At 33.5% G+C, this 24,414-nt stretch overlaps 2 protein-coding genes across 4 annotated transcripts in view; one reads left to right on the forward strand and one right to left on the reverse strand.

Annotated features, from left to right (window-relative positions):
* The window catches only part of RALGPS2 (Ral GEF with PH domain and SH3 binding motif 2), a 182,867-nt gene that overhangs the window by 25,498 nt on the left and 132,955 nt on the right, over window positions 1-24,414 (reverse strand). For 2 of the 3 annotated variants that reach the window (XM_007989356.3, XM_037985901.2), the window contains 8 exons: window positions 17,091-17,228; window positions 15,762-15,852; window positions 11,145-11,212; window positions 9,444-9,579; window positions 8,530-8,681; window positions 5,252-5,306; window positions 2,712-2,789; window positions 1,010-1,115 (listed from right to left, as the gene is read on the reverse strand). In XM_007989356.3, coding sequence (XP_007987547.1) covers window positions 1,010-1,115; window positions 2,712-2,789; window positions 5,252-5,306; window positions 8,530-8,681; window positions 9,444-9,579; window positions 11,145-11,212; window positions 15,762-15,852; window positions 17,091-17,228 — 824 coding nt within the window. The remainder of the gene's footprint in view (window positions 1-1,009; window positions 1,116-2,711; window positions 2,790-5,251; window positions 5,307-8,529; window positions 8,682-9,443; window positions 9,580-11,144; window positions 11,213-15,761; window positions 15,853-17,090; window positions 17,229-24,414) is intronic. The other variant, XM_007989357.3, reaches the window with a different exon arrangement.
* ANGPTL1 (angiopoietin like 1) overlaps window positions 17,282-24,414 on the forward strand; it is a 31,760-nt gene continuing 24,627 nt past the window's right edge. The window contains exon 1 of the mRNA XM_007989353.3: window positions 17,282-24,386. The gene's annotated coding sequence lies outside the window, so the exon portion shown is untranslated. The remainder of the gene's footprint in view (window positions 24,387-24,414) is intronic.

Genomic DNA, 24,414 nt, shown 5'->3' on the forward strand with positions numbered 1-24,414 from the left:
TTTGGAAAGCATTTTATATTTGTGTTCTATTTTATGTAGAAAACAAAACTGTATTACAGGCATTTAAATAAAATGATAAAGCACAATCAAATTCCAGTTTTTGGGGTTGTTACTCTTTATTTTCTACTTTACCTAAACTTAATACTAAAATACTTCTTCATGATATACTTTCAGGGTTCTCTAAGAAATAATTTTGTATAAGAACTATAACGGGGGTAAAAAAAAGTACAGGATTTAAGCACCTTTAACACATGATTTAACAGAAATCTATATGGCACATATAATAACACTTTATGTTAAGAAAACATGGTAAAGCAAACGTGTACAATAGTTTCCCTCTTATCTGTGGTTTCAGTTACCCACAGGCAACGATAGTGTAAACAAATTTTTGGAAAATATGAGAAGTAAACAATTCATAGATTTTAAAATCACATGTTGTTCTGAGTAATACAGTTCTAATCTGTCCTTCTGTGGACACAATCATCCCTTTCTTTGTCCAGCATCTCCACACTATATGTGTTACCCTTGTGGCCCACTCCCTACTGCTTCCTTAAGTGAAAAGAAAAGTTCTTGGCTTAAGGAAAGAAAAATTAGACGCTAAGGTTGCTGAAATCCATGGTAAGAAATTTTCTATGTGTGAAATTACAAAGAAGGAAAAAGAAATTCATGCTAGTTTTGCTATTGCATCTCAAACTGCAAAAGTTATGGCTACTGTGTGGGGTTAAGTGCTTAGTTAAGACAGAAAAGGTATTATATTTGCGGATGGAAGATATGAACAGAAACATGTTCCAAATGATGGTAATGTGGTTTGGTACTATCTGAGGTTTCAGTAATCCCCTGAGGGTCTTGAAATGGATGACCCAAGGATAAGCGGGGAGGACCTTATTTAATATTATTTCAAGTCTACTATAATCAGGCTTTATTTTAATTGTTCTAGCACTTTACAGAGTCTTATATACATTTGTATATTTTTAGAGGTGTATTAAAATATCATATGATGAAATCTTACTGTAGGCTTTTTGCCTTCTTTTAACAAAGTTTTTCTCCTGAGAACGCCTTGAATAGTAACAGCTCCTGGATATAAATGTACTGCCAAATCTTCTGATTCTGCAGAACTATAATGATGAAGAAAAGAACACATAAGAGCTTTTGTCTATAATACTCATTAATTAGGTACTTAAAAAAATGTAATTATTCTTAATTTTAATTTTAAAACTTTGTTACTTTATTCAGAGCTGAGGCGACACTGACAATTTTAAAGATTTATTAATCTTGAAATTTATAAGCTGTCACAAAAAGTTGATTAGAAAGTTATTAAAGTCAGCAGATGGTTAAAAAACACACTTTATTACATATTTGAACAAGTATAATTTAGAAAGAATGCAGTAATTCACTTTAGTAAATATTAAATTAAAAATTTAAGATTTATTTTCTTCTTAACATGCCACACTGCATCACTCTTGTAACCTTATTTTCCCCATAGAAACTTTAAGTCCTGGTAGGAAAAATGAGGATTCTATTTGTTAAAAGCATTTAAGTATAATAAAACTGAAAATAAAAAGAGAAGCTCAAAAAGAAAAAAAGAAAACTCATGCTTAATTTAATTCTAAAATAGCAGAAAGAAGTAATAAAGTCAATAATAATATATTTTAAAAACTAGCTTTCTGCAATACATTTTAATAACATTTAAATGGTGTCAATGGTAATTTGCTTTCCACGAAAGGAAAAAACTCAAACCCCAAGATTTCCTTTTCATGTATCTTTAAAAAAAAAAAAACACAAAATAACCAACACTTTAATATCTTTCCCTAATTGATTTAAGGTCCAATGTTTAATACAATAATTAATGATTTCTACATGAGCCAATTAAACATACATGCTGATAAAAATATCACTGGTGACTTGACATGAGCTGCAGAATTCATATAAGAGCAATGAAAACTAAAGTTTGCCAGTTTATTCCTTTGGGATTATTTAGGTGTCTTCAAAGTGACTTAACCTATAAACCAGTAGAAATTTCACGCTAGAGCTATTTATATTCAGGGAGGTATATGCAGGGAGATTAGACACCATCAAACTGACGTAAAGTTTGCTTCTTAAGTTTGGTATTTTGTTGTATTATGAATTGATTACCCATCACCACTAAACCCCATGTTCCCAATCAATACACCACCCTTATCTGCCTCCACAGCTAATAACAGTCCAAAAGAGACCTGGTTTAACTAGATGAACAACTGAACAAATATGAATTTAAATATACAAATGATTATTTTATGAAACAGACTTGTCTACATTCAGCACCTGTAGTTTATCTGAAAAACTTTTTAAAAAGACAAATCAAATGTAAATTTATTAGCAAAGTAAATGCTCTGATTACAACTTATGAATAAATAAGCAGATTTTTATATTGTTCATTCAAAAACTATCAGCATTAGAAAGACCTGTGCAGTTTAAAGGCTACCAACTTGGAAGCATTTTAAAATATGTAACATTAAGATGCAAGTTTTGGCAATTAGCTCTGTGGATCAGAAAGAATAGTTGAAATTTATCTTCACATTAGATCTCGGAAAGAAAGTTTTTCTGGGTAATTTGTTTAGTTTTTAAATCAATTAGTTGAGAAAGAAGAGAAATAATGTCAGACCACACCCATGTAAGCCAATCACCAACACCATAAGGGAGTTCTGTGACCCCTGAATGCAGGGGAATTGTACCTGCTGGCCTTCATGTGACTTCGATAGCCATTTCGTGCCACTCTTGTCACCGGGCCGAGAGAATGGTATAATCTGTTCCTGTTGGATTCCATTATAAATTGTATGTATTACATATACTTTTATTCACACAGCCATTATCAATACCTAGAACAGTATAATAGTTTCTTCTTGTAATATAGCTTTCTAAATCTTACAAAAGGATAGTATGTGTGATTGTTCCTCTTTCTTTTTTAAAGCATGCAGCATAGATTTAAAAATTTTTTTTCTTCTACTGTTGACTCTAGAAATACTTAGAGGTATTTAGTACACATCATATATTTACATATATATTCACTTTCACAAATCTGCTAAAAGAATTAAAGAGCTATTTATAGCCAAATAATTAAAAAACCTGAAAAATACTTCAAATTTGCTTACATTTCTATACCACTTCTTGGATTCCAGTTTAAATATGATGCCCGGATTTATATAAGTAATTCATTTTTATTATATGTCCCTATGAAGACACCTAAAAACAATGTGGCTTGTAAACTTAAAACTCATGAGGAAAACTTTATTTTCCTCTTTATCCTTTATAGTAAATAAAACTAATAAAAGAAATGAACTGAGTAATATAGGCATTATTTCTACATTAACTGACAAAGCCAATAAATGATAAAAATGATGAGTTAATAATTATCCAAAATGGTACATAATAGTTAAAAACAAAAAAAAAATAAAAACAGACACATAAAAATACTGATACTTCTTTGCCTAGGAAAACCCGAAAGTAGCACTGTTGATAAATGATATTTTGAAGAAAAAGCATTATTTTAGCAACTTGTATTTGATGTCTAGCTAGAAAATAAGAACAGAAAATGGTATGTTAACATTCAGAGTACATTTTTCAACTTCACTATCCATGAGTAGTACTTTAAATCTTAGTTCTTCATTCACTTTCTATTATTTCATGTCTGAATCTTGCTGGGCAGCATTCATTTCACTGTTCTCAAAATGTTCCAAGAGCCCACTAATTTAAACTTGGAATAAGAAAAGTAGATTTTTTAGCCACAAATGTCTGCAAAGCAAAACATCTGTTAGAAAGGAAAAAAATTGTTTTGAGATGTGAAGGTAACATCATTAAATACTGTCTTCATAAGTAACCTGTTGGGATGAGAACAGATTATTTAACACACCACCATTCTGGTTACTCATAAGTCAAGCAATCTAAAAAACAATTTGGTTAATCAATATTTTTTAAATATAAAGATTACAATATACTCTATAATCAACTTCTGATGGTATTACATTCTTTCTAGAGGGAAAGACAATTTGAACAAATTCAGACAACATATCAAAGGCAATTCTTGTGTTTTTCACATTTCAGGCAAACCCAAATGAATAGATCAAAAGTAAAGGTTGGAAGGAAAATAATACAAAAATAAATAAAAATAATTTGTTTTTACTTATTATTATCTCACAAAACAAAGAGAACAAAAGTTGGAAATGCTGATAATTAGAGTAGAAAGGATTCAAAGTACTTTGCAATGTAGAACTTATAAACAAAATCTTAACCACATAATAGTGAGAAATCTTTATGAAGTCACATAAAAAGTAAGGATCTATTTTTCCAATTAAACAGCAAGAAATTTATGATTTCAAATAAAATTTGATTTAAACTTGTTTTCTAAAATTGTGACTGATAAGGAGTTAGGCAAATAAACATTTTCAACTTCAGTATTAATATGACATTTAACATTCAATCTAAATGACCCTCTTTTTGAGTAATGAATACAGGTATTTTTAGAAACTTAGTTCATATACAAAAGGGGAGCAATTATTTTGATCAAGAGCCAAATATCTTATGAGTCTGAAATGGCAGAACCGAAATGGTCAGTGAAAACATAAGAATCCTAATGGACATTTAATAAATAATTATTTGCCTTGTTTGGTCACATTCTTCAGATCTTATATGTACTTAGACCTCAATATAGCATGATATAGCAGACGACAGCTTTAACAGCTTAAAGCAACAAAGGAAGGAGAAGGGAGCACAACTTACAGTATTTCAGTATGAAAGTGTACTCTGAAAATTTTGAGTTTATGACAATTTAAATTCTAACCTCAACTTGCTTTACTTGTATAATTTAAAATTTATTGAATCATTTTGTCTTTGACAAAGTAGCAGAGAATAAAGTTGACCCTTCCACTAAATGCCTTAAAATTACTTAAATGAACCAGAACTTAAGGAAATAATCTTTTGAATACCTACGCAGGTTACTTGTCGATGACTGGTTATTATTTTTAAGTTATAATTTTAAATGTATTAAAATTCAAATACATGTGTCATCCCACCAAATAAACATTTAGAGATAAGACTATCATTCATTCTCATTACTTACATATCGAAACTTAAATATCAACTTCTAATTTCTTTTACCAGTAGAAAACTTAATCGCTTACAGATATGTAGTAAATATTATCTCTTAATTTTGTATTATCACATTATTTAGCCCAGACAAAATAAACTCAAAGTAGTTCAAATGGACAATTTATCTTACCTTTCAAAAGCAGGCCATGAGGTCTCTTCACTTAGTTCAGAACCATCACTGCTACCTAAAATGAAAAGTTATTCTATTTTTTAAACATCAGAATTACCTCTCTTAGTTTGCATTTCACAATTTAAAAATAAATTAACGAACCTATGCTCATAAAATGACAATCACATTGTAGGTGAACATATCCACATATTAATTCTTTATTCTAATATTACTGCTGTTAGATTTATTTTGCAATATATTGGAATACAGTTGACACGATAACCTAAAATAACAAAATAGCATAAAACATTTTTGCTTGCCTACTTGTAGCTGAAATTCATTATGTCAATAAACAATTTTTCCTACCATTAGCAAAAATAAAATAACACAAAGTTTCTTATTAGATTTGTCATAATTTAGGACCAATATAATTATAAAATCCTTGGAGATTCATGGCACACTTCTTTCTCTTGTATCAAAGTCCATTACTACCCTAAGTATAAAAAGCCTAATGAAATCCAATTCTTTGCCTCTAGAGACAAAGTTAAAGAGGATGGAATCTCTAAATTTAAAAAACCAAAAACTGGCGCTATAAAAATGTAACAATTTTCTCTTTGGCCAAAAGATCAGTTAAAATAAAATGGTCTTCAAACAGAATGTTTAAAATTAGCTAGAGGAGAAAAAAAAAACAACAAAAAAACTATGGGGAATGAATTCAGAGTCCAAAACAGCTTAGTTGACTTAAATGTTACTTTAAAGATAATTCTGGCTCTCAATAAAATTAGGATGACTAATAGGTCAAGTTAAATTGTCTATCAGACAGGGTTCTAAGAAAAGAGACTATTTTACAAGCAGGATTCTGAAAGACTCAAATTCTAATGCTGTAAGGTAAGCATCAGATACCTGTAATGGATGCTGTAAGGTATCCATTAGACTCATCTCTCTTAGAGACGATGGATTAATACCCTTCTACGGGTTTGCAATGGCACTAGTTATGTACCATCCTTGGATAAACTGAGATAACAATCACTGAAATAATCTTCTGTATTGTATGGTTCAGAAGAAGAACCAGAGGTAACCTGTGCTGGTGGTGGAGTTTTGTACATTATCTACAATATCTTTTGATTTGTGGCACTATGTGGTAAAGACTGAAAATTTAAGCATAATTTGTATAACTTATTTGTAGAAAATGTAAGCATGAAGCTCAGAGTTAATCTGCTTCCCTTAGTTAGCTAGGTGAGACTACTCAAGATTATCTAGGATAGATATCACATTAGAAAACGTTTGAGGCCATTGTTCTAAGCACTGGTTAATTTTCCCACAGTATTTTCAAAGCCTTCACTGAAGATTAATATTGCATGTAAAAGTTAAAGCTAAGAAAAAAAAAAACTCTTGTGTGTGTATATTAATACCTATCATCTTATGGTAATAGACTTATTCTTTTTTTCATATTGTTTTAAAGCTTTAAAACAAAAATCCTTGAAAGTAAATGCCTATGTGTAATGTTCTTAATTTACAAACTAGGATGCAACGATCTTTTACTGTTTACCTACTTAGCCTTAGAATAATTAAAAAATAAACACAAATGCAAAAATCTGCTCTAAAAGAGAAAAGTCTCCACACTGAAACGCTAACTGTAACTCAATAAAATAACTAAACAACAATCTTGTGGTAACCAAAAGGACATCTATGAAAAGTAAAAGCTATAAGCTATAGAATAATTCTCACTATACCACTTATGATGAGCAAGAATAAAATATTACATACTTGAGAGTTGTAATTTTAAAAATTACTTTGTGCTTTAAGTGGCATGCCAAATTCTTATGTGTAGAAAATTTTTGACTGAAAAAAAGTTCTTTCCTTTGCAAAATTATTCTTCGGACTGAAATTAATATTTGCATATAGGCACTCAGAACATTAGTAAGAGGTATTTCAGGTGACAAACTTGTTTTTTAAAAAAATTTTATCATTTATTCACTTGCATTTTTATATAAAAAGGGGACTATCAGAATAAACAACTGCTGAATGGTAATGGAGAGCTCTGAAATAATGATTCCTGTGCCTCAGCATCCTAAGTAGCTGGGATTACAGGCATGTACCATTACACCCCAACGATTTTTGTATTTTTAGTAGAGATGGGGTGTTGCCATGTTGGCCAGGCTCATTTTAAACTCCTGACCTCAAGAGATCTGCCCATCTGGGACTTCCAAAGTGCTCGGATTACAGGCGTGAGCCACCCTGCCCCGGCCTGTATGAATAATTTCTAATTGTGAAAAGAAATAATGCTCATCTAGAAGACTCAAAAATTAAAAGTTTAGGAAGTAAAAACAAATCCCTCTCTTATTCTCACATCCCTTTCTAATATGGTCCCAATTTTCTGCTCTTCTTCACATCAGCTATCTCTGTTTCCTCACCTCTCATTTTCAAATCTACTCCAATCCAGGCCTTGCCCTGACACTTCCATGAAGCAACTCTTACCAAGGTCACCAATGACTTTTATTTTGCCAAATCACCCCCGTCAATTCCCTGTTCTCATCCTAGCTCTCTTTTTTTGCATTTGATATTCACACATTCAGTACTTTCCTCCTCCTTGAGATACTTCATCTATTGGGCTTTTGTTTTTTTCCCCCTACTTCATTGCTCTCCTTTTTAGTTTCCTTTGATGACCCATCCTTCATTTAAAAAATAATCAGACTTCTAAATGTGAGAATGTTTTCTTATTTATGTACACTCTCTCTTTAGGTACCCTCAACCAATCATGGCTTATAAATATGCTACCTCTCATATATCTTCAGACCTGACCTTAACCCTCTGAGCTCCAGATTCATATATTCAGCAACCTACTTGACATCTCCATAGGGACTAAACATGTCCAAAACAGAACTGATTCCCCAAATTCAGTCCCCCTTCACAAACACTTCACTGCCCACAGATTACTGTGTCTTCTCTACCTTGGTAATAGCATCATCATCTAACTATTATGCTTGTTTAACCCAAATAGCCTGAAGTCATCCTTAACTCCACACTCTTCCTCCTCCCCATATTCAAATCACATGCAGTTAACTAATTCAACCAGTCCATATGTTCTTTTTCCACCTTCTTCAAATGCTTCCCCTTCTGGAGTTAAAAACAGCAAGCACTTTTAAAACCATTACAAATTATTAACTTCATCCTGTATTTAACTGCTACTTTGTTTTCTAACCAAATTTTCTCTATGTGTGGTGGGGTTTTTTTCCAGTCAAGTTTTAACATTTTTATTTAATGTTAAATTACAACCCTCTCAGAGAAGTATTTCTCACCTATTGATATTCCACTAGAAAGAGTAGAACTTTCAGCTTGGCCTCGAGATGGCGCATGGGGCTCCATGACGCTATCATCTAACAGATGTCTTGGCCCTGCATTTGGAAATGTTGCACTCTTAAATTCTGCGGTGTTCATTTTATGAATGAAACTGGAAACAAAGAGAAAAAAAAGTCGTATCTTTTATTATTGTTACTAATTTAAAAACTGCTCTTTATATAAAGATTTAGGACATAAAAGATTTACCTGCTAACTGTCATACTCAGATCTTACCATAAAAGCCACAAATGAACAGTTCAGGGAAAATGTTTTAGGAAACCTGGCCATATCTATCTATATAATTAGAGCATATTTTAAAATAATTTCATTTTGAGCCTCATGTCTATTAAAAAAAATTGTTTCCACATTCACTTTTGGAGAACGGTTATTAAATTTCCAGAGAAATCATGGCAAAAGTGAACATGTGTCCCCATTTTGAAAAAACAATATACTGCAAAACTAATGAAGCTAAACAAAAAGTCAGTTTTCTTTATATTTAGGAATAAAGAAAATATTTTTTACAGCTGTTACTTTTGACTTATTTTGGTTAAGACAGTGACTGTCTTGATATAAAGGTTATAATTTTTTTAAAAAGATATATTGCTATCCTGATTTTATTTATGATGGCCCTCTGTAATGTTCATGTATAGTCCCCAAATATAAATGCATTGTTGACAAAATCCCATTTCCAAATTCAGGTAAAGTAAGAAATAAACGCTTTTAGGCAAATAAGACATTTTACTGAATCAGAAAACGGCTATTAAGAAAAAAGAAAACTATTCAAGGGTACCATTTTCTACTGAACTAATAAATAGACAATAAATTCAATTATAAACGATTTAAAAATTTGAAAGATAAAATTAAAAATGCTGACTTATAACCCAAGCTATGGCACTTCCTATGTCCATGTGGAATCAGATTCCGAGGGGATGGTGGTGTCTGTGGGAGCAAGGCTCCTTCAGCTGCCACACTTTTTCGTCCACTCTGTGGAGATGCTCCTACTTCAGGACCTAAGGGTTAAATTTAAACAGATTTTCAAATGATTACTTTATTTTTCAATCCCCGATATAAAATACTAAATGTGGTTCAAATTTTGAGATAGTATTGATGTTAGTTCTATTTCATTGACTTGAAGATGAGAAATATATTCTAAGTCCTAAAACACAAAATCCCAAACCATACAAAATCCATTAACTTTTATCTTAGTTATACTAAGTAGAGGCAGTGTAAATATTTTCTCCATTTACATAGGAAGAAGCAGAATTAGAATAGACTAGCTTTCACATCACAGACAAAATCTGGACTACACACCCAGGTCTTCTGAGTCCTAGGTTCACTGCTCTTTTAATTTTATACATTACTTCTTTACTCCTAGTTTCAACTTCCTCTTAGATAAAGAATGTGTCGGGTAGGTCAAACACTCAAATTAGAAATTAAATCTATACCGACACTGTTCAGGCTTATGGGAATAAATAATAGAATATTATGAAAGAACAAAACAGCACTTTAAGAATAAAAAGAAAAGCAAATTTAAGAAATTTAAACCACAGTGTTTTTTCTGCTTGGAATATTCTTCCCCATAGATATTGTCATGGGGATATCATAGATATGTCATGGTTTGTTTTTTCACTTCTTCACATCTTATTAGATTAGCTGTCAAATATTTTTAGAATATACATGAAACTTAGCGCGAAGGCCTATATTGGGAATTTAAAAAAGGTACCTATCAGGGATTTCTTAAATAATGACAATTTTATGTTTTTTAAAAAATTACTTGTGGTATATGCATAATATCCCCATTATAATGTAACAGGTAAAGTAAGGAACTATGATTTTTATATTAAAGTGAACATTTGAAAAAATTATGCCACTAAAATTGACTTCTATAATTATTCAAATTAGCAGACTTTCCCATTAGACCACAGAAATTTCTAGTGTAATCAACCTTCATTGCCCAGGACAGTGCATTCTTAATTAAAAATGAATATTCATAACTACTTATCTATTATTTTCCATCTGTTGTATCTATCTATTTTCCTTGATTAGGTAGCATATTTGTTTGTACACTACTGACAAACTATAGCAACCTTTTTTTTTTTTCTGAGATGGAGTCTCGCTCTGTCGCCCAGGCTGGAGAGCAGTGGCATGATCTCGGCTCACTGCAAGCTCTGCCTCCTGGGTTCACACCATTCTCCTGCCTCAGTCTCCTAAGCAGCTGCTACTACAGGCGTCTGCCACCACACCCGGCTAATTTTTTTTGTATTTTTTTGTGTGTGTTTTTTTAGTAGAGGCGGGTTTCACCATGTTAGCCAGGATGGTCTCGATCTCCTGACCTCATGATCCGCCCGCCTTGGCCTCCCAAAGAGCTGGGATTATTACAGGTGTGAGCCATGGAGCCCGGCCAGCAACTTTTAAATTTAAAAAGAAAAAAAAAAAACCCAGAAAGGACTTTAATATCAAAATAAATTTTACATGCAGTGTAAGAAGTACGAAATTTTTATTTACTTTGGAGTATATTCTTCCTTATTAGGTTATCTGATTTAGATTTGGTAACAAGAAAAAACTATGTACTGACCTACTAAATCTTCTCTGGAAGCAGCAGAACGTGGGGTGCTCGTCCCTGGTTCTATCTTTAATGAAAGCCTGAATTTTAAAAAGACAAAATACATACAATGATTAACATTTGACAAAATAAGATTAAAGTTGTGTATTTTCTCACAAAAAAACTAAAAACATTTTTATGAAATAATCTGACCTATATATTTTTCTTCAAGAGCAATCTTCTTCTTTTTAAGAGACAGGGAATCTCACTTAAGCCTCAAACTCCTGGGCTCAAGTGATCCTTCCACCTTGGCCTCCCAAAGTGCTGGGATTACAGGCATGAGCCACCAAGCCTGGCCAAGGGCAATTTTTAATTAAGATGTTAAGTCTCTTATCTCTTTCATACAAAGCTGATCTTACGGTTATTCTAGGATATATTAGGAAGGGAAAATATATTAAAAAGTTGTATTTAAAAACACAAAAATCTCCAATAACCCCAAAGTTGCCAAACCATGGAACACATTTAAAGATACTTGATGAATGACTAAATGATGATTCACCTTAGAGCTTACACTGATACCTGACACTTGATTCAGAAACTTTCATATGTGTTATTAAATATGTTATGCAAATTATTTCTAAAAACACGTTATTTAAAACTAACCATCTAACAAACCAGCTGACAAAACTCTTCAAAAGAAAGATCTACACAAATAAAAAGGTTGTTTGCAAAATTTCTAATAAGTCCCTGTCCTAAGTCAGAGTTTATTATTTGGTACTTAAGTTCCATTTAGGATAATATATCCAGTTCTGAGTTTCACAGTGAAAGAGACCATGATTTCTATCAGTGGAAGCTATTTCAGCAAATAGGACACTAAAGTAGTTGTAGAAAATGCTTTGATATGATACATGAAGCCTAATATTGCTCAGTCTGTCTGAAATTTAATAAAAACTGTTTAGTATTCTACTAAAATTTTAAAAGTAATTGCACAATACAAATGGCATTTATAATGATAAACAAATCTACTGTTATTATTAATTATATTCCAGTTATTTGATAATATAAAATGCATATGTTGAATAGATAAATGATTAACCAGACTCTTTTCTCTTTTTATGAAAATGTTTAATTATTTAGGCTACAAACTATACTGCATTCATTCATTGGACAAGTATTTACTGAACACCTGTATTGGGCACTGTGCTCAGAACTGGAATATAACAGAGATTACGGCAGACGCGGTATTCCCATCCTTCTGAAGCTTATAGTCTAGTGGATGAAAGAAAAGTAGTAAATGAAATAACTACCATTTCCCAACGACACCAACATAGAAAGGAAAAGAAAGGGAGCTTATTGGGCGAATCACACTGCTACTGGTAGCAGCTAGAAACTGACAGCAATATAAAAAGTAGAAGCATCTTTAAAAAGCACTGAAGGCTAGTCTGAGTGCCAGCTGCTTACAACATCGTCAAAGCACCACATAATAAGAGAGATGCTGATTCATTAAGAAAAGATATGTTCAGTATTAAAATAAAAACCAGAAAAATTTTCATCCTGATCAAAAGACATGTAATTTGTAATATCTATACTGGCTGCCTATGTAGATCAAGTTGCCCAAAATAGACCTTTTGTAAGTGACATGCCATTTCTACTTACAAATTTTTCATCATAAAAGGCATTTTTTCTAACAAAATGTTTTCTTCTAATTTTTTCTAATAATTTTAATGACATCTTAAAATGCTCTATTTTTCATACACACTAAATTATTAGGCTTATGCAACAAACACACTGCATTTTTTGAAAAACAATCTGTCAGCCAGGTGCGGTGGCTCACGCCTGTAATCCTAGCACTTTGGGAGGCTGAATCCTAGCACATCTGAGGTCAGGAGTTCAAGATCAGCCTGGCCAACATAGTGAAACCCCATCTCTACTAAAAATACACAAATTAGCCAGGCATGATGGTGGGCACCTGTAATCCCAGCTACTCGGGAGGCTGAGGCAGAAGAATCACTTGAACCCGGTGGGGTGGAGGTTGCAGTGAGCTGAGATCGCACCACTGCCCTGCCCTCCAAACTGGGAAACAGAGTGAAATTCCGTCTCCAAAAAAAAAAAAAAAGGGAAAAGGAAAAGAAAAACAATGTCTTCTCTAAGTCCCGTATGATGTTCCAATAACATCAAATGACTCATCATTCCTCATGCAAAGACACTGTTTCTCATCCCATTCCTTTGATCATTCCATTCCCCAGCATGCTTTTCCTCACCCTTCACGTGAGACTAACTCCTACTCACCTGTTAAGATTCAGCCTCAGATGACGCTGTCTCCTGAAGCTGTTTGTATTTCCCTTCTTTTTAGTTTTCCTATGTAAATCTGAGTTAGGTCCCCCACTTACCTATGTTTCCACAGCATCCTTGGCATATTTTTATTATGGTACTGTTTGAAATGTCTTATAATCATCTGTTTTGTGGATGTATCTTACATGAGACTGAGCTTCTTGAGGGCAAGAACAGTATCTTATTTTTATAATCCCAGCAACTAGCACAGTAACTGGCCTATAACAAAACCTTAGTAAATATCTGTCAATGTAATGGAAGGGCTGCTCTGGTTCTAGCTCCTCATGAAAACAAAAATCAGTATAATAGTATCAGTTTTTCTATAAAAATGAAGGCACTATATGATATGTCAGTTTATAGAATGTCAGAACTACTTCGTGGCTTCACTGGCTAAGTCTACCCTTTTAGCAAAGTAAAAACTAGCTTTAATAAATACTGTATTATAATTTTACAGTAGTCACAAAAAATTTGCCATCCTCTACAAAAATTGTGCAAAATTTTCTTAGATTTTACTTCAATCTAATAAACTTTAAATTCTTTTAAATTCAGTAAGTTTCTTGAGCCAGATAAATATCTAATAGCTACTTACTCACATTTTGAATTTTAAGATATCTGTTCTACACCTCACTGGACAAAACTTAAGTATTTACTAGGCATGAGTTCTGTGTCAGTAATTAGAGAGAAAGGGAAAAATAGTGGTAAGTATAAGACACAGACCATCAAACTTGAAAAACTTACAACCTAGGGCAACAGATTTGTGAACGACTCCAGCCTTAAAAAGCTTTTTCATTGACTTTATACATTTTCAAGTAAGTAACCATGTAGAAACTTTTTGTAGAATAAAAATTGGTACAGAAATATAAAGTGTTGACATTATGGTGTGAGAGAAAAGATGGCAATAAACGCATTTTCAAACATTAGTAAAATTTTAGATGCATTTAGAAAAATTATTCCTAGATGTTTTCCAGAATTTCTACAGCCATTTACTGGGACTAATTCTGTTCTACAAAAATTTTTTAAAATTGTCAAAATCTGGAACAAGGAAGTTAATAATCATTACCAAAGGAAGACAAAAAAAATTTCTATGTAATGCATTAACATTGAAAAATAATCTAGTCTTTTATTTTGATAAATTTTTGAAACATGACCTTTTATTGGAAAAGATATTTGTGAAAGTGCAAAATTCAATTTGAAAGCTTGGAAACAACTGGGATAATAAAGCTAAGTAAACTTTTTAAACAAAGTAACAAATGAAGCTAAAAGAAAAGTGACAAACTTCAAGAGAAATAAGCTCTTTATCCTCCCACCTTAAAAAAAAAAAATCCCAGCAGTTATGATGTAAAGTATATCAATAAAAGATGAAAAGGTTAATAATTAAAAAATTTCCTCTCCCATCTTTGGGAACTACTGTGGATATAAGGAGATAAAAATGAGATAAAAATGGATATCAGCTATTTTAAAAGTGATTTCAAACAATCTTTTTTTTTTTTTTTTTTTTTTTTGAGATGGAGTTTTGCTCTTTTTGTTCAGGCTGGAGTGCAATGGTGCACTCTTGGCTCACTGCAACCTCTGCCTCCTGGGTTCTAGTGATTCTCCTGCCTCAACCTCCCAAGCAGCTGGGATTACAGGCATGCACCACCATGCCTGGCTAATTTTGTATTTTTAGTACAGACAGTGTTTCACTATATTGGCCAGGCTGGTCTCGAACTCCTGACCTCAAGTGATCCACCTGCCTCGGCCTCCCAAAGTGCTGGGATTACAAGTGTGAGTCATTGTGCCCCACTGTGCCTGGCCTCAAAAATCTTTAATAAAGAACTTGCTATAATACAGGGAAAAAGATAAGTGTGGTGCTACATTGGAGAAATGTCTCTTCTCCAGAGAGAAGATGGACCAATAGTCTCCCAATCCGCAAAAACAATTAAAAACAAACAATGATGTGTCAATAATTAGCATTAAACAGTAATTTTTCTATTTTAAAAAGTTTCACTAATTTTTCTGTCTATTAAAAGATAAATTCTGTAAGGATTCAATGATTGAATATGGGAGAAAAGAAGAAATTTAAATTAGAACTATCAAACGTTAGCTCTCTACAAACAGAGATAAAAATATTAAAAAGAACAGATGAGGTATTTGTATATTGGCTCAATCATAACAAGTGACTAAAAAGTAATACATGTTAGTATCTTTACTGCTATAAACCTACCACTGGATTAGGCCTTTGTATGGTACCATGTAGGATTTATATGTTTAAATACACAGGGATAGAAAGGTGGAGGACAGGATAAAGTTATACAAACCACTTCTGAAGATCCAACCTACTTGTAATTATCGTCTTCCACAAATTTTTGTAGTTCTTCTATATATTGAACAGAGTTCAGATATTTTTGGACATGAGGCAACATGGGAATATCTAGGCAAAAGGTGATAAATAATTATCTGATAAAGCACATCTTAACCAGAACTTTAAAAATTAAGCTGAAAATAACTTAAAGGTAAATTAAGGCCGTACGGCAGCAAAATTTAAATTAAGTCTAGAAGGACATTACTGAGATAAACTTTAATTGAAACTGAAGGTAATTTAAAAAATTACAGTTGCATACTGTTTGTCTAGATTTTTTTTTTAGTAGTTCCAATTATAAAGTCCCATATATTTGAGAAATTTCATAGAAAAAGATCAGGAACTATTCTAAACTAAACAGAAGAGGTGGAGGCAGTTATTCTTCTTTTAAAGAAACCTGGTTCCCATTTATAAATATGGTTTATCTCCTCCCCTTATAAGTCTCAAGCAAGATTAATTTAACAACGCAACTTGATGCTATGTTTAAAATATTGAGAAAAGGACAAAATAAGGAATTATTTGATTTAACTTTCAGTAAGATTCTATCTCCACACAGTTTTAGGAAGTTTTTGAGGTTTTCTAAAAAGTATAGATGCATGAAGTAAAAGTTAGCTTTAAGATAAATTCACTTGAAGTAATCATATAATGTAAAACTCAGTTTTTTAACCCATAAAAATTACGTATTAACAGCCTAACTTTATTCCCTATCAAACTGGAAGTATCTAAACATTTAAAAAAAAAAAAAAAAAAAAAAAAAAAAGCCCTTTCTCATCATTTGGGCTTATGTGGCTGTTTCTCTATTTGTCATTCCATAAAATACACACTGGGCGAAAATTGGTTATTTACTCGATAATCTGACTCAAGAAAGTTGGTCAACTGTCACGAGGATCAAGGGTCTCAGCTAAACTTCCCTAATTGAAAGCGGTAAGAACAATTTACATAACAGATCAGGGAGATCAAATGAGATAATAGAAAATGACTTTGTCAACTATAAAGGGCCAAATAGCTGTGAGGTAGTAATATTAAATAGTGTCCTTGTGCTGTGAGAAAGTTGCTGTAAAATAGCAGACAAGCAAAATATAAAAATAAAAATTTTAAATATTAAATACTTAAATTCTTAAAAGCAAGATCTTAAACAGGATGCTACATACTAAATGGCAAAATAAAACAAGCATTATTTTCCTTTATGTTAGAATGGAAATAAGAAATTGATGTCCCCTGCTGTGTGAAAAGTGATCATCAATGTGTGTAAATAAATCACTGGAATTACAGCAATGTTAATGGCTAGGCATTATCCCCCAGAAACTTACCATATTCACAAGACTGTTGTAAATCAGAAATTATTCGAAGGATATTATTCATTAAATTTGATCTCTGCTCATTTTCTAGAATGCTGCCAGTTGATGGGTATGCTGAATCAATGTATGTTAAATCTGACAAATAGATACCTGAAACAAAATGAGATAAAAAAATGTTTTCTTAGTTGTAGCTTGGGAGACTATGACAAACAAAAGAGGAGAAAAGGTTGTTTATAGATATATTCCACGTATGCCACATTTAAAATATATTGCTATTAATACACTGAAGCCTCGGTAACATATGGTTACTGGGGTCTAGCTTTCCATACAGTTGGGGTCAGACATACACCAATTTTTTTGTAATAATATGCTATTCCGTAAATGTCTTCTTGTGATTTCATTTTCTTTTATTTTTATTTTTTGAGATGGAGTCTCGCTCTGTCGCCCTGGCTGGAGTGCAGTGGCTGGATCTCAGCTCACTGCAAGCTCCGCCTCCCGGGTTTACGCCATTCTCCTGCCTCAGCCTCCCGAGTAGCTGGGACTACAGGCGCCCGCCACCTCGCCCGGCTAGTTTTTTGTATTTTTTTTTCAGTAGAGACGGGGTTTCACCGTGTTAGCCAGGATGGTCTCGATCTCTTGACCTCGTGATCCGCCCGTCTCGGCCTCCCAAAGTGCTGGGATTACAGACTTGAGCCACCGCGCCCGGCCTGATTTCATTTTCAAGTATAGTTTGAGGCTAGAGTTAGAAACCCCAGCACATACGGGAATTAATGGAAAGGAGATGAGTTCTTCAATTGGCTCTGCCTCTGACTAGTTTCATAATGGAGAGTTATTTTAAACTTAGAACCTCAGATTTAAAACATATACAAGCATCCATTTTCCAAGGTGTGTTACAACTTGAAGATACTAATTTAGCAAGCAGCCCAGCCACTGCCTGACATAGGGAAATTACTTAATATTTGTTTTATACTCTCTTGCCTTGGGTTGATAACTATCATTTGAGTCTTAACTACTTTGAAAATCATCTCAATCTGGTAGAAATGGTTTACATTTTAAAGATCAACAAATGAATTTCTGAAATGGTTCATGTGACTACAAATTGAAGTTAACTATTTCTTACCCTCCATGCTCTTTGCACCAACAAAAATAACACATCCTCTAAAATTTGGTTGTACTAGTCCTTAACATGAAAGGTCACTTATTTAGGATTATTTCTGGAGAGTTCACAATGCACATGTGAAATGTATTAGACAACTATAGCTGGAGAGAAAAGAAAAACATACTTTCCTACTTTTACCCTATTACTTCATGTTCACGAACTCTCAGGGTAAATGCAACCAAAATGACATACCCACCGCCTTCTAAATAAACCCTGTTTTTACTCAGCTTTTTCTTATACCTTAAATGTTTTCTAGACTTATCTCTGCCTATCCAAATCTTATATTTTGCTTATCTAATTCGGTGTCAAGATTCTCTAGTTTTCTCACAGATTCCAAGAAAGGAATTCAGACACTGTCTAGTCTAATCCTCTCCTTTTAGAGATGAAGAACCTGAAATATACAGATGGTAAAGGGACATGTCTAATGCCATGCAACCTGTTAGTGACAGAGCTGGATCTCAGATGTTTCACTCATAGCCCAATTTTAAAAAAAATTACTTATATTCTGTTTAAAAATCATACATTATATGTGCATACTATTCACGTAATGACCTTTGTGACTTCAAAATCTCATTATTTAAGTTTTTTTTTTTTACATTTATATCTTATCTATTCAAGACTGCAAACTCATTTAAGGCAGTTGCTCTATCTTGCACTCCAAGAGAAAGAAAATCTTGTGCAATGCTTTGACGATAGGTGCTTAACATAAAAGGTTGGCATGGCAATCTTTTTACTCATCCTAGTATCATTCATTTTCCACTCAGTAAATATTTACAGTATTCTTTAAGTCACCTATCGTACTTTTTTTCTTTAGATAACCTTAATTTTATTTCCCTATGACTCCAAATGAATCTGAGGTTCCAAATGAAGCTGAGGTTCTTCCCGCCTTCTCCAATCTCAGAGGAAGAAGAATCCCTGTCTTCTTCCCAAATCTCAATTGTAATTTTGAATGCAATCGTTGCTGCCTCCTTCCAGACAACCACTGTTGCCTCTACTATCATTCACCGTACCTACTGGCTCCTTTCCCAGAGTCAATATACACATTTTTTTTTAATCATTTTTTTTTTAAATCATTTTTTTTTCCCCCAAGACAGAGTCTTGCTCTGTCAAAGGCTGGAATGCAGTGGCGCGATCTTGGCTCACTGCAACCTCTGCCTTCTGGGTTCAAGTGATTCTCGTGCCTCAGCTACCTGAGTAGCTAGGATTACAGGCATGCGCAACCATGCCTGGTTAGGTTTTGCATTTTTAGTAGAGATGGGTTTCACCATGTTGGCCAGGTTGGTCTCGAACTCCTGGTCTCAAGTGATCCACCCACCTCAGCCTCCCAAAGTGCTAGGATTACAGGCACGAGTCACTGCACCCGGCCCAATATACATGTTTAAATCTCCCCTACTTATAAAACAAAATCTAAGCAACTCATCCTTCAAATCTGATCCCACTCCTCAAGATAACATCCTTGTCCTCCCTTCAACACACACCTTAGAAGAGAAACATAGAATAGTACACTTATTTTATTCTTTACTTTATTTTTAATGTAATATTTGATACACATAAAAGTTTTTGTGTGTCAGGAAAATTGTGAAAAACTTTGAGATTGGGGGAAAAAAAAAAGATTACTGGGTATCCTGTCTCCAGTACATCCGTTTGGTCCTTCTGAGTTATTTCACAACTCTGCACAGCTGTTGAAAACTGGTAATAAAAATTATTGTTCATAAACATGCCAAAGAATTATGTCCAGTGGGATCTAATGAATGTTGACTTATGTTGACCAATTTTTCAACTATTTGTAAATTTACTTCAGCATTCCTGATTGCATATGAGTGTTACTTTGAATTCACCCTTGACATATTTTTTATTCCCTTATAAATTTAATAATTTAAATGAAAATTCTGACACATATTCATTTCATATTTGTGTGAGAATCGTGATTTCACAAAAATTATTGCTGGGGACGGTGGCTCACGCCTGTAATCTCAGCACTTCAGGAGGCTAGGTGGGCGGACTGCTTGAGCCCAAGAATGTAAGACCAGTCTGGGCAACATGGTGAGATCCCGCTCCTAAGAAAAAATTATCAACACATGTGACACCTGCTGTTATCAAACAATATAATAAGCACTTGTGAAAGACCAGTCAACTTATGACTACAACATCCCTAAGGAGAGCTAAAAGATTCCTCGAAGAAAAGGCATGGGGATGTTGGCATAGGTACATCAATAACAGCAATAAAAGATATATTAAAGTAGCACAGAAAAGCTTAAAGAGGAGTTTCATAAAAATTCTGTGCAAAAAAAAGTCATTCCTTGCTGACGGGATCAGAGAAAGCTTCAAGGAAGAAGTGGGATTTGAGTGGGGTACTAATGTGCCAGTTCTTGCCATTCTTCCATCCTATCATTAAACTCAGATGACAACTCACCTGTACTAGACTGTGCTGTCCAATATAACCACTTGCCACATGTAACTACTGTTTCGTGTGTCTATTCTGAATTGAGATGTATTTGAATATAAAACAGACAAGATTTTGAAGAGTTAATATGAAAAATTAATGTAAAATATCTATTAACTTTATTGGTTACATGTTAATATTTTAATATGTTGGGGTAAATACTACTTTAAAAAAGAACTACGACATCATCAATACTGTTGTATCTATCTGTATGTTCCTTCTCTACTGCATCTCCTTGCTTCCTGTCCAGAAGTAACCACTACCCTGAACCTCATTTTTTTCCCCAGACATCTCTGTCTGTATTCCTTCCTTTGCCTATTTTTGAGCTTTAAGAATCATATTTTAATGTATATGTGGATTAAATAATAGTATTTGTAATGTCAGAAAAGTGTCTAGTACGGGAGGCTGAGGCAGAAGAATGGTGTGAACCTGGGAGGCGGAGCTTATAGTGAGCCGAGATCGTGCCACTGCACTCCAGCGTAGGTGACAGAGCGAGACTCCATCTCAAAGAAAAAAGAAAAGTGTCTAGTACATACTAAGTGACTTATAAGCATTTATTAAATAAAATTTTAAAATATGCATTTATATATACTTATAAGCATTTATTAAATTTAAAAATATGGTCTTCTGTGGTTGCTTTGTCTATTTTGTTTCTAAGACTTATCCAAGCTGTTAAATGCTGCTGTAATTCCTTATAATGAGAACAAGATAATGTGTGACTATTTTACAATTAACTCATTCATTTTATTTGATAGACTTTTGAATTACTCCCATCCCACCTCCAACCATGTTGCTACAGACATTCTTATACACATTTCCCAGCACACATGTACAAAATTTCTTCAGGATATACAGACACACCTAGGAGCAAAACTGCCAAATGCTAAAGTATATTAATACTCAACTTTACAAGATGGTGTCACATTATTTTTCAAAGCTATATCAATTCACACTCCTACTGATGGTATATAAGCTTCTGCTGATCCACATTTGTGCTAACAGTTGGTATTATCAATCTCAATTTTGTCAATCTTCTGTATAAAATGGTATCTCTCTGTGTCTTAATTTTTATTTCCTTGATTAGTAATCCGTTTAAACATTTATATTTCTATGTAATAAATGTTTCTGTCCATTTTTTCTTTTGGGTTGTCTTTTTCTTATGGATTTCTAATTTCTTGATGTTTTGTGGACACTAATTTGTCAGTTAAATTTCATCCAGTCACCCTTCAACACACTAAGTAATCTGAAATCTGTATCTATCACCTATTTTGGCAATGGCATTAACAACTTTCTCATTCTAAGTCTTAAAACAGCTCTCTTGGTCTCCCCTCCTTATGTAATCTCTCTGCAGTATTGTAACCATTCTCTTCTAGTTCCCAGGTTTTCCCCACCTTGAACTTTCCTATCTTTCCTCTAAGCCCTCACCATTCTTCTTTTTCCTCATATTTCCTGAAAGCTGGTTTCCTGGAAATTGGTATCATGGTCTGTCATTAATCTTCCTTTACATTCTACATGTACTTTCTCTAGTATCTTAGTTCCACAGCTTTAGCTACTACCTAATTGCTGATGACTTTCGAATCTCTCTATATAACTGAGATCCTGACTTTCATTTCCAATTTAACATATCTAGCCATAATTTGTCCCTAAATACCTGTCATTCCAATTTTCTACCCTGGTTAGTGATATTACTAAGTGCTCAAGTTAGAAAGCTCCAAACTGCTGAAATTTAAAAGCTCAGGAAGAATTTACTATCTCTTATTTTTCCCAGATTTAAACAATTAGTGACTACAACATAATTACCGAATGCTCAAGAAATGATACATAATATAAATCAGAGGCCAGAAGCTGGCAGCACATCTGTCCCAATGTTTTTTAAAATCAGGAAGTATTACAGGAAAAATCTAAATGGCTCTTTTTTTCCTGAATAATGGGAAGATCTGGCAACACTGTCTCATAATCCTTCATGGCCACAAGTACAGCTGAGAAGGTGCAGGCAGATCCCTTTAAATTAACCAAAAGGATGCCAACTTGCCATAAACTTCATTTCCCTCCAGTATCTTATTACTGATTTACTTCACTGATTTCTGTTACCTGCTCCATTCTTCTTGTGAGCATTTGCCTTTCTAGGCCCTTGTGTTTGCAACCTCTGGTATACCTATATATGGCATAGGAATTCAAAGAAATGACTCTGTGAAAGAGGTAGAAAATAAGCTCAGACTTTAAATAAACGATGTGGATCAACAGTGTGGCCTAACAGAAAGAGAAAAACAGCACAAGCTATAGCAATAAGGAAGGGACGTATAGAAAGCCCAAAAGTTTTATCTAAAAGCAGCTTACAGCAACTAGGTAATCAATGACAGACAGTGTAGCATAATGCTTTGGCATTAGATTCAAATTCCAGTTCCACTACTTAGTACTTAAGTGCTAAGTTAAGTTACTTAAGCCTAAATTTGTGTTTCTTCAGCTACTGAGTTACTTAACATTTCTTCAATTAATGAAATACAATAGTATAGTTGTACTCAACACTTACTAATTTCTTCCAACACCCTATTTTCATAGCAGAAGAACCTTGCCAGAGGCAGGTAAAGTGATTTGTCTAAGTTCACATAGCTAGTGGAGAGTCAGAGCTTCCTTGTTTTTTACTCAGTTCAGGGTTATGTTTGTTTTTAAGCCACACCACATCAATTAATAACAAGAATGACCTTATACAGAGAAGAGAGGTCATTTTGTAGAATAGGAGGATATGACATTATGTAACATCAGAATTTTAATATTTAAAAGTATTAAGTATCTGAAAGAATTTCACTCATGTTTGGTAATTATATATAAAAGCTGTTTCATCTTAAGATACATTACACAGTAAGACATAACATACTACAACATCAAGTTTCTCGTAAGTTTAAAACCTACATTAGCAACTTAATAAGTAAAATGTTTACAAATTCTTCTAGGCTATAAAGAGTATTACATTACTTAGGTGGCTGCCTCCTGACAAAGTCTAGCTCTTGTTCTTTGTTAACAAAAACCAAACTCATCAGCCTGCAACTACTTCTAAGTGAAGTTGAGCACTATTTTTTTTCGGTATTCAACCTAAAAGATCTCTGGCCAGCAGACTAAAATGTTTGTTTTATAATTGCCCGCTGAACTATGATAGTTTGTTTCCAGATGGTGCCCTTCCTTCAACCTGCACACAATCTCTCCTTGTTTGAAACTATTCAACCTCCTGCTGATCCCACCCCCATATTTAAGGCTACAAAGAGGAAATCCTAAGGAGGAGATTCCCGCCCCCAGTCTCCAGCAATTTTTGGTGATGTAATATGTGGGCTGAACTTGAGTCTACTGAGAAAGAGGGAATCACTATTCAGGGGTACTGTATATACAATCTGGGTCAGCTGCAGCTGGTTACTGCATTTCTCCATGTGGCAGACAGAGCAAAGCCACAACGCTTTCTCTGCTGGATTAAAGACGGCCCACAGACCAGAACTTCTACTATACTACTTAAAATTACACAGGTGGCTTGTCAAATTCAATTGATTAGTATTGTAAAAGGAAAAAGAAGTTCCTTCTTACAGCTTGGATTCAACGGTTCAAAACAAAAATGCAGCTGCCATTAAAGTCACAGATGAACAAACTTCTACACTGATTTTTAAAATCAAGAAGAAGGGCAGCAAGTTTCTGGATTCACTATATCAACAGATACAAAAAGGTATTTAATATTTCTTTTATTTATAAAT

Source organism: Chlorocebus sabaeus, chromosome 25, assembly GCF_047675955.1.
Source record: "Chlorocebus sabaeus isolate Y175 chromosome 25, mChlSab1.0.hap1, whole genome shotgun sequence".
Classification (NCBI taxonomy): domain Eukaryota; kingdom Metazoa; phylum Chordata; class Mammalia; order Primates; family Cercopithecidae; genus Chlorocebus; species Chlorocebus sabaeus.